This window comes from Ctenocephalides felis, unplaced genomic scaffold (genome assembly GCF_003426905.1).
Source record: "Ctenocephalides felis isolate EL2017-DRISC unplaced genomic scaffold, ASM342690v1 CF-g0.4_SCAFFOLD_01886, whole genome shotgun sequence".
NCBI lineage: Eukaryota > Metazoa > Arthropoda > Insecta > Siphonaptera > Pulicidae > Ctenocephalides > Ctenocephalides felis.
Window position 1 is genome coordinate 123,625,126 of NW_020538040.1, and position 15,207 is coordinate 123,640,332.

The 15,207-nt window shown below is 30.1% G+C and overlaps 2 protein-coding genes across 2 annotated transcripts; both read right to left on the reverse strand.

The window, feature by feature from the left end:
• LOC113377572 (zinc finger CCHC domain-containing protein 9-like) lies at positions 1-1,944 on the reverse strand. Its single transcript, XM_026617936.1, has 6 exons — positions 1,840-1,944; positions 1,581-1,744; positions 915-1,503; positions 664-763; positions 415-592; positions 1-273 (listed from the first exon to the last, which is right to left on the reverse strand). The coding sequence occupies exons 2-6, from the start codon at positions 1,713-1,715 to the stop codon at positions 37-39; spliced, it is 1,239 nt and encodes a 412-aa protein (XP_026473721.1). The 5' UTR covers positions 1,716-1,744; positions 1,840-1,944; the 3' UTR covers positions 1-36.
• A 1,697-nt stretch (positions 1,945-3,641) lies between these two features.
• Positions 3,642-13,499, reverse strand: LOC113377434 (DNA-directed RNA polymerase, mitochondrial). Its single transcript, XM_026617752.1, has 23 exons — positions 13,264-13,499; positions 13,038-13,166; positions 12,372-12,744; positions 11,838-12,219; positions 11,598-11,762; positions 11,115-11,471; positions 10,881-11,027; positions 10,696-10,814; positions 10,124-10,337; positions 9,836-9,957; positions 9,681-9,767; positions 9,439-9,567; positions 9,236-9,356; positions 5,888-6,109; positions 5,643-5,826; positions 5,445-5,536; positions 5,207-5,300; positions 4,774-5,085; positions 4,576-4,705; positions 4,365-4,508; positions 4,111-4,282; positions 3,945-4,036; positions 3,642-3,875 (listed from the first exon to the last, which is right to left on the reverse strand). Exons 1-23 carry the CDS (start codon positions 13,409-13,411, stop codon positions 3,746-3,748), a joined length of 4,065 nt encoding a protein of 1,354 aa, XP_026473537.1. The 5' UTR covers positions 13,412-13,499; the 3' UTR covers positions 3,642-3,745.
• Positions 13,500-15,207: the final 1,708 nt, after the last annotated feature.

The window sequence follows — 15,207 nt, forward strand, 5'->3', positions numbered from 1 at the left end:
ATTAAGATAAATATCAATAAATAAATTTTTATATATTTAAAATTTAATGATATTTTTATTTGTTTTCGATGCATTAGAAATAGGCTTTGCATCATTTTCCAAACCTTCTATACTAGAGGCATTCGTTGAAAGAGTAATAGCTCTTTCTTCATTTTCTTGTTGATTTTGTGGGCAATCTTTCTTCAAATGTGTTACACTGCCACATATTCTGCATCCACCACCCTTAGGATACAGACCTCTAGGATTATCAGGACATTGTCGTGCTATATGACCCTGAAATTTTTCATGAATTCCATAACAAAATTATTATTTCTATACATTGTAACACGTGCACAAAAACAAAAACTTTTCATGAAAGCATTTGTAAACATTATTGTTTGAATCATGAGTTTGACATATATTTATGGAAGTTACCTTTTCTTTACAAATGAAACACTCAGCAAACTTGAACTCTTGTGTATGTACGACTTTGCATTGAAAATATGTATGTTCAGTACTCCCACACTTAAAACATATTCCAGTACCTGCAGTTTCTACGCCAGATGATGTTTGTCCTAGTTCAGGGCACTCCGATAGAACATGACCAGATTTTCTACAAAATAAATCATTTTTGTTATATAACTTATTTATGAAGTCAATATATTAATTAATAAAACTTCATACCTGCATTGAAAACAAACCTTCTTCTTTTCTCGAGCAAATGCCTTTTCTGCTCTACGTCGTTCTTTTAACATTGTTGTTTTTACTTCACTTTTCGGTATACCTTTAAAATATGATAATATGAATTTAATCAACTCTCTAAAGAAAACACCAGTAAAATTTAATTAGATTTTAAAGAGTAAATAAAATTTTGCTAAATCTTGAACTTCAAGTTCCAATGTATTTTATATTAATTTAATATTCAATTTTCTCACCTTTTGAAATAAGAGATTTTCTCAAAGCCACTAGCCTCTCAAAATCCTCTTTCATGACTGGAAAGCCATCATATTTTATAACTTCAATAAATTTTCCATTCGAAAATATCTTTTCAATTTCTCTATTAGGTTTTCTACTTTTATGTTCTTGATTATCACGAACTTTTGCCAGCTTTTTCTTATATGGTAAACCTTTCTTATTATACAATATTTGAGATTTATTTCCATCATTTCCTTTTGCTGGGCTATTATTTTTATTATTGCTTTCACTTTTATTAATATTTCCATTCTTAATTGTTTTCTTTTTAATATTTGAATCATCAGTCTTCTTAATAGATACTTCTTCGGGAGCTTCGTCACTGTCATTTTCTGAACCAGAATTTTGTGGTTTCAATAAAACATAGTTTTTTTTCTGTTTACCAACTTTCTTTTTGGCAATTTTTCCTTTATTCACCTTTGACAATGAACCTTGTTTTTTACTTTTGCTGTTACTTTCATCATCATCATCTGAAAAAGCACACCACTCTGTTTTTTCTTTAGATTCAGAAGTTTTTGAACAATTACTACCATTTTTTTGTCCAGTATGAGCCTATAAAATTAAAATATTAAAATTTATATAAGAAATAGTTGTAATCAACTGAAACTTTTAATAGAAAAAATGTATACATCAAGACTATTTTTTGCAGGAGATTGACTTTTATTATTATTTAATTGTTGCTTCATATCAATCCAAGAAGATGCTTCTTCTGGAACACGTTTATTAGAAGCCTTAGAACCATCAGCTCGAGCAAAACGTGTCATATTTGTATATTTACAAAATGTTTAACAATCTGAAATAAGAGTAATTGTCATTAGAGAATGGTCACATATTTTGGCACAGATCTTATAAAGTAAAAAAATTAATAATGATAAATATGACATTTACATTTCAAATATTATAATAGTTTATCACCAAAAACATTTATTAAATCATCGGTTAACTTAAATAACCTCAAAACGTTTATCGCATGTCTAACAAAACGTGAGCTCGTGAGATCGTGAATCGTGCAAGCGAGAGAGAGCGCTAGAGTAGAGACATCAGTTCTACCAACTTACGATTATGTAACGATTTGATTTTCAAAATGCAAAAAGCAAAAAACTGAAAATTTCACTGAAATCTGCATTAATTTTGATTAGGTATATTATACGTATTATTATTAATGTATTTTATGATACATATTTTCCAATATGTTTATATCTACTGATGGTGACATGAAATTATATGTGATACGTATGGAAAAATAAATAATTTGTTTGAATGTGGAAGCCAGATTGAAAAATTTATTACAAAAAGCTGATTTTTTTCATTTTTAACTTCCCGTAGGGTAAGTTATTGTAATGGGCCGAAAATCTAAATTGAAAATTTTTACATTTCACGACGTTTTGAAGGTTTCTGAACATTTTGGCATACCTCAGAAAAAATGGATGTGTGTGTATGTATGTATGGATACAAATTTTTAATCACGTTTTCGGGCGCACGGATCATCCAATTTGAATGGTTCAAAAAACATTCGATTCTTATTGATAGGGAGATGAGCTGATTAGTTTTTGGCAAAGGCAGGTCCAGCAGTTACGGAGATAAAGAGCAAAGAGTGCAGAAAATAGAAATCGAGTTTTTGAAATAACGGTGCATCCGATTTGAATGTTCTAAAAACATTCAATTAGTAATGATTGGGAGAAGTGTTTATCAGATTTTGGCAAAGGCAGGCCAGCCATTTCGAAGATACGGAGCTAAATGTGCAAAAAATGTAACATTTCGTTACGGTACGGGAAGTTCCAGCAATTTACCTTAAGGCACGATGCCATATACACCCAACTAGTTTTGTTTTGATTTATACGATATAAAAAATTCATTATAGTTCATCATTATAATAATGTAGATGTATTATTTCTAATTTTAATCTGATTATATATATTATACTCATTTAATATACATATATTGCGTCATTTAGTATTTATCAAATATTTACTGCAGTAAAATTCATATATTCAGTTATATATGTTAAAAATACTTTAACCGCTAAAATCGTACTTGCTTTTGATATTAAAATACTTCAAGGTCATTTTTGCAAATGAAATTACAACTATTTTTTAAAAAATTAAATAATACTCAATATTTTCTTCATGCATAAATTAATTTTATAGAAATAGAAGCAAATTAATACATTTTCATTATCAAATCAACATTATTGAAACTATATCAATATTTTATTTACTAGCAGAGTACGCACAATGATGCAATGAACCAAATATAAATTTATATAGTTATGCATTTTATATAATGCATGGAATGCAATATAAATATAATTATTATATGTGTTAATTTAACCTCTTAACTTACGATTTAGATTCGAAAATGTTGGACCAGAGTTATACAAGTTGGCGCAGCGTTCGTGACTATTTCGCACACAGTGTAGTTTATCACAAAAATATAAATAATTTTGTATTTTACAGTTTCTTATAAATAAATATTTTGTAATACTTGCATTTGCCGCATCTGGCCATGCCCGCAATGCGTATTATTTGCTGCTGGCCCAATTACCGCGGCCCTGCTCGTCATTGTAATTTCAGGGGTTAATAATATACACTGAAAACAAGTATCATGAATTGGCCACGCCCATCAAAATTTTTTTTTTTCATTTTCATTTGCATAAATAAAATAGGATGGTATTTGAATTATCAGGCTGTTTATTGGTTTATATTTGATAAATATAATGATCAAATAAGTCAATACTATCACATAAACTATATATTTCATTTACATTTGAACTTTATATGGAACATTTGGAAACTTAACTAAAAAAATAAGTAGATGTCAACACGTTGTTCAAATCAAAATTGCCTCTATGTGGGAGTTTTCTAAGAATCCTGTTCAGTTTCCTTTTTGTTTGCTCAATCACAGATCCATCATTCTTGAATTCTCTAAAAAAATTGAATGATATAGTACTCATTGCAAATTTTTTATGAGATTTCTAAAATCATTTTACATACGTATCTGAATAACTATATTTCTCCATTAAATACTTTGATAAATCTTCTAAAATTGGTTGTGAATGTAATGCAACAAATTGTTCTCGACATATCTGTAAAAACAAATATTCATAACACAAAAGTTTCATGAGATAATTAACAAGTATCTTCCAATATTTCCACTAACCTTATTCATTACAGGAATGGTACAGGGGTGTGTCCAGAAGCAATCATGAACTGACACAAATGTTATACCTGCATGTTCACAATGTAAAGATGTCAGCATCATGTGACTTGAATCTAGCGAATGTATGAAATTTGGAGGAAATGCATTTTTTTGTTTCATTACATTAGGCCGCCTAAAAAATAATACAATCAGATGAAATGCTAGTTCCAGATATCTGATAACTCAAATGTTACTCTAAAATTATTAGTACTCACTCGAAGATGTCCAATGCAGCATTATCTGTTATTTTATTATTTGTAATGTCAACCTTCTTCTGTGATCTGTGATATGGTTGCACTATGGGCAATCCTAATGGTGTAACCCATTCTACATTCTGACCACATACAGCGCTAATGAGTCTGAAAATAAACACATAATGAATATACATAAATTATATTTTACATAATAATTTTCTGACAGAATTACCTCGCACATTCTGTAAACCAATCTTGAATTTCCCTTGTTGAAGTAAACATTTCTCGTAGGCTTTCAAATGTTTTATGTGTTAAATATGAACTTCCTGCCCACACGTAGTCTTTTGGAAAATCATCAATATCTACAAACATTATAAACATCTTAACATGAATTGTTCTTAGAAAGTTACATTTAACCCAATATAACTACCTTTCAACTGCCTTGCAATTTGCAATCTGGCACCAAACCTAGTCACTCCATAAACAGTCGTCATAACAGTTTGTTTAATAACTTTCCTTTTGACAAATCCTTCCAAAATTTGAGCAACTTTTACATCATTTTCTGCATCTTTTGCTCTAGTTTCTTCAACCATTTTAGCAACAGCACTATATACATCCTGAGGTTTAGATTCAGGCATTAGGTTCACACTGTATGCACCAGCGGCATCTCTACCAAGAGCAGCATAGTGTTGAAGACCATTGCAAGACCCATCTTGATGCACAGGAAAATGGCTTATGAATTCTATAAGAATAGTTCTATTTCAGTACATAAATGCCAAACAAAAAAAATTATAGATAATTTCAAGTTCTATTAATATTCAATTATTAATATTCAATTTTCAGTGTTACATATTAAATCATACTTTCATGATCAGGGCTTCTGATTGCTTTCGCTATTTCCATACATGTTGCTAAGGTTTGCCATGGCTCATCAGATGCAACCCACCACTGTTTACCCTGAATAAATAGAACATTTGCCAAGTGTTACCGATTTGATATAAAAATAGCAATGAAGTCACAAATCTATATGTATCTTATACTGTCAATGCTACATTCACTTTGAACAATATATTGGAGTTGTATAACAAACATAATATTCACCGTGAGTGGATGGTCTGCTGAATCAAGAATGTCATCCATAATTTCATTTGCATATGCTAATCTCTTTTCAACAGGATCATGCTTGAATAAACCTGTAATAATTGACAACCATTGCTTAAAACATATAACCAAATAAGAATAAAAAGAGTAGAAAATATATAAGAAATAACAGTTGCATCCAAAGAAATTTAGTCATACCTGTTAAATTTATACAATGAATTTTTAACCAATCCAATCCAGTTGGACCTAGGGGTTTTCCCATACCAAAAATTAAAATTGATCTTGCCAAATCAGACCCTAAATGATTCAGATGTGGTGGACATGGATAAACTCTTCCCCTGAAGTCCATATTGTGTGGTAACCAAAAAATTTTACTTCGAAACTGATGAAAAAATCAATTAATATGGTATATAAAACATGTAAGAATATATATTGAATCTTACATGATTTGCCAGTGATAGTCTATATAGAGCATCACACCATAAACTATACATTTCACCTTGTTTTCTTTTTATAGCCAATTTTTGTCTGTAAGCATTGAATTTTTCTTGTTTTGTCAGAGGTTCAGTACTGACATCAGGTAATTTTAATGATGTATGAGGTCGGGGAACATCCAACTTGTCAGATCCTCCACTATTGAATACTTCTAATATGACATCTAAAATCTAAATTAAATATTTCTATATCTTAACATACAATGTATATATTTATATATATATATATATATATATATATATATATATATATACAGTACAGGCCAAAAGTTTCCGGACACATAAAAAATCTCATTTTCTGAGTTTTTAGCTATATTTTTCATATAAAAATAATTTTATTCAAGTTAGTTTTGTACATTCTACGTAGTATTAATATTTAGTGACTGATTTGTAACCAATTTGTGAGAAATGACGGACTAATTAGCAATGAAAATGTTAAAATGTCACAGTCGATTTTCATGAATATGACCACCCTTTGCTTTGATCGCTGCAGCGCATATTTTTGGTAATCTTTTGACAAGTTTTTGCAATATTTGCGCAGGTATGTTCTTCCAGGACTCGTTAAGGCAATTCCACAGGGCAGCAAGGCTGGTTGGATGCAAATCCTTCACGCGGCATTTAAGCTCGTCCCACAACAGCTCTATTGGATTAAGATCCGGCGATTGTGCAGGCCACTCAAAAAACCACTTCTGCGAGCAGTAAATAAACAAAAGAGATTGCAATTTGCCAAAACCCACTTAATTTGGACCATCAATCAATGGAAATCAGTTTTATGGACGGATGAGTCAAAATTCGAACTTTTCGGAAGTCATCGACGTAGGAAGGGTAATGAAAGACTCAATTCTAAGTGTATTTCGACAAAGGTGCAGCACGGTGGTGGTTCAGTGATGGCTTGGGGTTGTTTTGGATTCAATGGAGTCGGATCGCTTGTCAAAATACATGGAACTTTTAAGAAAGAACAGTATCATAGCATACTTGAGCGCCACGCCATTCCATCTGGTTTCAATTTAATTGGTCCAAAATTTATTTTTCAACAAGATAATGACCCTAAACACACTTCCCGACTCTGTGCCAATTATTTGAAGCGAAAACAAGATGAAAAAATACTTCAAATAATCGATCTTAATCCAATAGAACTGTAGTGCATTTGTCTGACTGATTTGCATCCAAGCAGCCTCCCTGCCCTGTGGAATTGCCTTAACGAGTCCTGGAAGAACATACCCGCGCAAACATTGCAAAAACTCGTCGAAAGATTACCAAAAATATGCGCTGCAGTGATCAAAACAAAGGGTGGTCATATTCAGCAAAATCGACTGCAGTGACATTTTAACATTTTCATTACTAATTAGTCTATTATTTCTCACAAATTGGTTACAAATCAGTCACTAAATATTAATACTACGTAGAATGTACAAAACCAACTTGAATAAAATTATTTTTATATGAAAAATATCGCTAAAAACTCAGAAAATGAGATTTTTTTCAAGTGTCCGGAAACTTTTGGCCTGCACTGTATATATATATAAATATATATATATATATATATATATATATATATATACAAATATATATATATATATATATATATATATATACAGGGTGGCTGATAAGTATTGCAACAAAGTAAAACGCTATATTTTTTTCATTTTTATTCTAAAATTTATTGTTCGAAAGCAAAAATGTCAGAAATAACATCAAATTTTAAAATCAGTTTAGATTTGTTCTAGTTTGCCACCTTTGCACCAATTATGGCCTTCAACCGGCCAAAAAAAACCATAACACGCTGCACGAAAGTGGATCTGGGGTATTTTGACCCATTAGCGGCGAGACGTCTTCGTGAGATGATCGACACTGCGGTATTTTTTAGTGCAGACCTTACTCTCCAAAATGCCGCAGGCACAAAAGTCCTACAGATTTAGATCCAGAGATTTTGGTGTCCATTATGTGATGAAAATGAAGCTAGAAACCTCTTTTTTAAGCCATTTTCGGTTGATGCGTGCTGAGTTTGATGGTGCTGAGTCCTTTTCGAATGTCCATGGTCTGCAGCTGAAATGTTTGTCTACCCAAGGCTTCAATACTGCGTTTAAGACATTTTTCCGATTATTTCGACTATTATTTTGATCCCACGGTTGATAAATACGAGCAAAATATGTCATCATTGGCCGTTGCGGTAGTTTACACTATTACCGTCGGCGGCGCTTGAGTTCTGGTGGCCAATCGAACGTGTAAATTTTTAGCCGACCTCTTTGGCAACTAAACCATATCATTTTGTTTGTTCAAAAACTGCTTAATTTGGATGGACTCCTCATCGAAGAAAACCAAATTCGGTAACTAGCCACTTTCGTGCAAGCAAAGCAACTCCTTGGCTCTTTCCCGCCTAACTTTTTTCTGTGCATTGATGAGCTTTTGCACTTTTCGGACTTTCAATGGCTTTAGTTCAAGCTCCTTTTTCAATATGTGCATCCGTTTTCGTGATATATTCTGCTCATGAGCCATTTTTTCACCACTGTGACATGAATTTCAATCAATTTTTGCCTTCACTTTTCGGATCATTTCTGGTATTGTAAGAGTTTTTTTTTTGTCCATTTTTTGGATGATTTTTACTGAGAGTATCACGGTAACGAGATGTGGTACGAGAAACAAAATATTTGCTCGCATTTAAATACTGAAAGGCTCTAACGATAGCCAATTGTGGTTTTTCAGCCAAATATAAAGCAATCACACTATCACGCTGGACTTCCATCACGAATAACTTTTTTTCTGAATGCGATGGATCAAAATGCTTTTGTACACTTGTAAACAACTAAATGAACAATAACTGGAATAAATTTGCTAGCTGTGTGATGAGCGGTTTAGAAATGATAGCAGTCTGAATTTGGTTGCAATACATATCAGCCACCCTGTATATATATATATATATATATATATATATATAAATTTAAATTTAAATTTAAATTTTTGAAAATTTTTCCGTGCTATTTCCATACAAAACTTTGATTGAATTGCGCTCTATCTAAACGTTAATATTAAGAGCTAAAACTTTCAGAGAATTGTTTTTTATCTATTTGGAACCATTTGAGCCCCTGGGAGCAAGGAAATTCGAAAATGACCATTTTAAGGACCACCCTAATATATATATAAATTACCACCCTGTATATATATTATATTATATATATATATAAATCCTTAAAATCAACAATGTAAAGAAGTAATAAAAATAGCCGCAAATTAAATATTTATGCTGATTTAAAAACTATTGAATTATCTATATTGAAACTATTAAATAGTCAATAAAACCTGTGTATTGATTTTCCATGGAACAGCTGCTAATTGATTCAAACTGTCTATTGCAGGATACAGTTGATGAAGCGGTGCATTTTCCATCCTTTGCCATTGCTGTACAGCATGATGAGGCAATCTAAATATTTATTAATAGGAAAAGAAACTTATTCAAAACATCTTTAAAATTATTTATCTTTACACAATTTATTATTTTATACCTAACTAAATCTGTCCTTGCAACTAAGTAACCACCAGATGTAATTGACGTCCAAGGTACAGGTGGGCACAACATTGGTACAGCATTTGGTTCAAAATATAAATATTCTTGACCGGAACTTCGTAGTAGTCTAATAGGAATAAATCAATCAAATTAAATGTAATTGTGATGAAAATATTTGAAATAATCAGAATTCATTTATCGGTAGTTTTGAACAGATATAATTTGAAAGTAAGTACATACTTTGAGAGTACTGGATGTGGTTTTACTTCTTCTTTAACAAATTTTCCTTGATTTCTAAATAATGTGTAAAATGCCGGAAGCATATTCCTGTGAATATCAATACAAACCATAATATCAATTAATAGTATAATTTTTCATTGTAAATCTAAACTTACTTTTGTTTACTATTCATCTTCATAGAATTTACATCTATTTTTAAATCACGCATCAATATATTGTACAAAAATTTTCCAACAGCTAGCAACACTGAATAAGGCCAATTTACTTCTTCTAAATCCTGCAATTATATTAATATAATTAATTGTTTAATAAATAATATAAGTTATATATTGTTTAATAATAATATAAGTTAAATATTGTTTAATAATAATATAAGTTTAATAAATTTATTGTTTAATGACTTATAATCATTAGATCCCACTTGCAATACCACTAATACTAACTGTGCTTGCTCCATGATTTTCTTGATGAACCAGCAGTTGCCATTTCTGCCTTGTGTTAAAATCACTTAACTTATCTAATGAATCCAGCTCTTCAGATAAATAATTAATATCTTGCAGTTTTTTATAAGTTTCACTTATTTGTAAACAATATTGATCATATATTTCATTTACTTTTTCCAGAACACCATTTGTTTGTTTGACTTCAATATGATACCTAAAAATAACATGAATAAGACTCAATGGCATTTTTGCTATGTAAATGGGACTTTATTTTGAAGTTATGTATACGACATAATTCATGATAATTAAGATGAAACTAAAAAGGAGATATCTTCTATTAACTTTGATCAGTATTTTAATTAACTGGCAAACCCCATTTTATGGAACACATCTTCTTACTGAATTTTAATCAAAAATCGTTCAATACCGTATTTTCAAAAACTTTACCAACTTATTAGTTACTACCTATTTGATAATTCAAACATATATTTTTATTGATATCAATTTTTATGTGTGATATCTACAGAAAGAATACAAAAGTGAAAAGTTTTATCTTTGTCAATATAGGTTACCTGGATTGTACTCTTATGCCTAAATCTCTATATAATTGATTTACTGTTGGACTGTAAGTTTCAGAGCCTTCGGCAATTCTACGAGCTTCTCTTAGAACAATGTCAGCATAATCAGATACCTTTGAAAATCAATATAACAAATTAAATAATATAAAATATAAATAAGATTTCAATGGAATTGGTACCTTCAAAACTCTAAGATATGGATAAATTCCTATTGATCTATGTGATTTCACTGAATTATGTTGTGCCCTGAGGGCTTGTAAATCCCGCTTAAAAGCATCACAAATCTTTTGTTTCCATGTTACTTGCATGTCCTCAAATCGTTTTCTCTAAAATTTATTAGTTGTGTTGATATAAAAAACTGTATAATAAAAAAAATGATCACATACAAATATGATTTAGAAAAATCTTCTTACATAATGAAGAACAAATTCATCAGGCTCGGGTAGTTTTTCTATACTCTTCACAACCACAATACCATTCATTTCCAGATTCAATTGTTGCTTTGAGCACATTTGTAAATTTTTAACATTATAAAACTGGTCACTATATTTTTGTTCTGACATTACACCAGAATTTTCATTGCTTGTAATACTTTTAATGGTGGGTCTATTGGTATTTAAATATTCAACTAATTCTCCTGTATAATGCAATATGGGAGGTGTATACACGGGTTTGAACTCTGGTTCAAGTCTCTGAATAGCAGAAATAACTACTTCACGTTCATCTTGGCAAAATTTGCTCTTATCTACAATACAATTCAAAGAGAAACCCTGGAATATAAAAAAAATATTTTTATGCAAGTATATAATTATAATATAATCCATAATACATTTATTATTTAATTTACTAATTTTAATATATTTATTTTAAATAATATTCCTTAATTCAAAACTCACTTTACTTATTGCTTCTGAACGATACTTTGCTAATAACCTATCATTTTCAGCAGAAGGAGGATTTCTGCCAAGACATTCAAATATATGAGCAAAAGTTTGAGCTGACCATGAAATTTTATCTTCTCTTAAACATGTGAGCAATTCATATACTTTTGCATAATTGCCCTGTTAAAAAATTGAATTTGTATTAGCAATATTAAGAAAAAAGCAAGTGATCAAATTATTGTTATATTAACTAACTCTTTTAGCAAATCCCTTGATCATTATATTATATAAATTCAAATCCATAACTTTGGGGTATGATTTTTTTTTACCACGATTGCGATAATGTAGAAGAGTTGCCAATCCTCTATTTAAGAGGTTGTTTGTGACACACAAATCTAAAAATGCATTCAAACTTCTTTGAAGACCATCTTCCTTGGCCGCTTTCTCCATTAATTCTAACCTTTGCTTCATTATTTTACTCTGTGTCAATTTTTCACCTTTAGCAGGTAGTTTTTTCTTTGATTTGACTTTATCTGTTGCACTTTGCTTTGATAACTGTGTCAAAATTTCCACATCATGCTCTGGTTGGATTTCCATATCTCCCATATAACTTTCAGCCACTAATTTGTCTTCAATGCTAAATACATAATTATATACAGCATTAATGAAGCATTACATAATTTTTATCAACATTAACTTAAAATATTTGATTGCAGAACTAATTTTTTGTAACTAAATTATATACAAATGTGCAACAATGAAAATATAGAGTAATTTTTTTTATATTACCTCAATTCCTCTAATGTGTCTAGCTCATATTCCTCCAACATCCCCGAAGAAGCAAATTCATGATAACTTTCTCTAATTTCATGTAATAAAGAAACACTACTAGTATTAACCGTCATGCTGTCCTGCAAAAAGCAGACTGCTAAATCTTCAAAGGATTCAAAACCTTCTACACTTGTAAAATTCTTTGAAGAAAACGAGTTAAAATGCTTGTCATCTGCATTCCTATTTTTCAAACCCGATCCTTGTAAGAAGTTGCTTTGCAGTTTGTGCAATTCGCCCAGCGATACATCTGGCTGTGATATTATATGTGCTATTTCTTGTGGCTTTAGATTTTTAATTGATGCTTTTTTCGTACTTGTTTTATCTTCACTTACTGAAATAAGTAGAAGAAAAAATTAGTATTTGGATATAATTTAAGTAATATAATTATTATGAATTAACACAATCCAAATTTCTTAAAATACGTAAGTTAAAACAATATTATAAGAATTGATTCTTTGTTTTTCATAGTCAATTACAGTATACAACTTTTAAAATGCGTTTAATCTATAAAACATCCAATCAAAACCAAAACCAAAACCAAAAATGGGTAGGTCAAGGTATTGCTCTCTAATTAATATATTGTGTAATTCTTGTCACTTAACTGAAGTTTAACATGCTTCTTACCTTCTAATAATTCAGAATAGTTCTTTTTCTTGTGCACTCTCCTCTTTCGTTTTATTACAGTCCTAAGTGATTGCGTTGAGGTCGAAGAATTTTTTCGGCATTGAGTTAAATAACTATTTGGAACATAACCTAAAAACGTTAAGGCGATAAATGGTAATTAACAATAGATTTTGTTAACTTCAACTAGTCAAATGTAGAAAGGTATTTATAAATTAACTATTTTTACCTATATCTAAAACTGACAACGACAAATTACAATGATTTTGTTTACAACATAAGCACGTTTCTCTAATCTGCGCATTTATGCAATTTTGCCTCGACAACTTTTGAACATAATTTTGAGACAACAGTTTTACTCTAAATAAACGATACATGGCTTTAATTATTAATTTTGAACATTATTGCACTAAATTATGTAACAAAAAATTAAAAAAATGCAATTTCTGTCTAACAGCTACTCCCACGGGGAAGTGCGCCATTATTATGCTGTGGTTCTATGAATTCTAGCTGAGCAGTGGTGGACAAGTATCTCGTTCAAAAAACATTCGAAAAGAAATTAACAAAAAATGAGCTGTATTGAATATATTGAATAAAGCATGACATTCAATAATAATAATAATTTTGAGAAATATTATTTTTATTATACGTAAATAATGTAACCTTTAATTGGTTTAATGATATTCAATTTATTTAGTTAACAAATTGTATTATATTTTATTTGTTATTCAGACCCGCTAATAATCAATATTTTTAATAGATTTAAAATAATGTAAATATATATATATATATATATATATATACATATATATCGCAATACTCCTCCGAAACGGTGTGACCGATTTTTATGAAATTTGATAATCGCGTTCAGTATGACTAATAATGAGAATCAGACAGCATCTATTTTTCTTACCTCTAACTGACCACTCTTAAGAATTTTATATTGGTTTTAGGACCATTTTTCATTGCTTTTTTATAATTCCACATACAACCCTATATTTTCACCCTCGTACCACAAACCCCTATTTCGTAATAGTCATTTTAGTAATCGAATAATTTTTATCCCGCGATCAGTCAATAAATGTTTTTGACATAATTTTAAATTGTGTAATGTAATTAAAAAATTAACGAATTAATGCAAAAAGCGCGGTAATAATCACAATTTAAAATGTGGCATGCTTTAAAGTGGATAAACTATTCATATAATTTGTGTTAGCTTGTGTTTTTACGTTCACTTATATACTACATACTTGACGTTCACAATCAGTTAGTCATTTTATATACTAAATTTTTTCTAGAAATATTTTTTAGGGCTAAACGTCGTTTGACGGGTCAGCTCGTGTACATGTATTTAAATAAGAGATATTATAAATAATAATAAAAATTATTTGAGGAGCGGTGTCTGCTAAATCTAACTGAATTATTCAGGGCAGTTGGCGATGATGCTTTCAGCTTTGCGAGTTTCCCAGCTTTGTTTAGTTATTTTTTGTTACAATTTTTTTAATTTTTTCTAAACATACTATATCATTAGTGACATGATAGCAAAGACCTTAGGGTAAACAGGGCTTCAAGGTCCACGGGTAAAAAGGTCCACCACCAATAACTCAAAAACAAATTATAAAATCAAGAACAATATTTGAAAGTAGAAGGAAAAAATGTATAACCAGCCATGATTGCCTTGATTCTTACGACGCTTACGACATTGCTATCTGGAGATAAACGGCAATGTTGGAAAATCCGCAAAAAAGTATTTTCCTTCGTTGTGAGCACTGTTGCTTAATTTATGAGACCTCAATATAATTCTTGAGTATACTACTATTGTTTTATGAGACGTATTGTTAATTTTAAGTTAGATTCAAAAGTTTTTTTATATAACCTCTATAAAATTTCAAGTGAACCTTTACCCTGATGGCAAACGCGTAAAAGGATGAAATAATAAATAAAAAAGCAAATAAAGTTAAAAAGCTATGTTACAAGAGATGAATTAAATAAATAGTTATTCCAACTCTGTTGATGAATATTTCTGACAAAATACTATAGATCTAGGTTATTTACATCGTTATCTCTGTATAAAATGTATTGGTTGAATGTAGTTATTATTTTGTAAAATACCTTTAAAATTAAAATAAAACATTGGATCAATTAAAAATGTTTGAAAACCAAGAAAATAGAC

Bases quoted from the DNA above. Each gene is read 5' to 3' on its own strand.
- LOC113377572 (XM_026617936.1), bottom strand. From the start codon at position 1,715: ATGACACGTTTTGCTCGAGCTGATGGTTCTAAGGCTTCTAATAAACGT. The intron at 764-914 runs GTGAGAAAATTG...CATATTTTAAAG, and splicing joins AAAATCTCTTATTTCAAAAG to GTATACCGAAAAGTGAAGTA. The intron at 593-663 runs GTATGAAGTTTT...TTTATTTTGTAG, and splicing joins AAGGTTTGTTTTCAATGCAG to AAAATCTGGTCATGTTCTAT.
- LOC113377434 (XM_026617752.1), bottom strand. From the start codon at position 13,411: ATGTATCGTTTATTTAGAGTAAAACTGTTGTCTCAAAATTATGTTCAA. The intron at 9,568-9,680 runs GTATGTACTTAC...TATTCCTATTAG, and splicing joins CCACATCCAGTACTCTCAAA to ACTACTACGAAGTTCCGGTC. The intron at 5,301-5,444 runs GTGAATATTATG...CTATTTATTCAG, and splicing joins CAGCAGACCATCCACTCACG to GGTAAACAGTGGTGGGTTGC.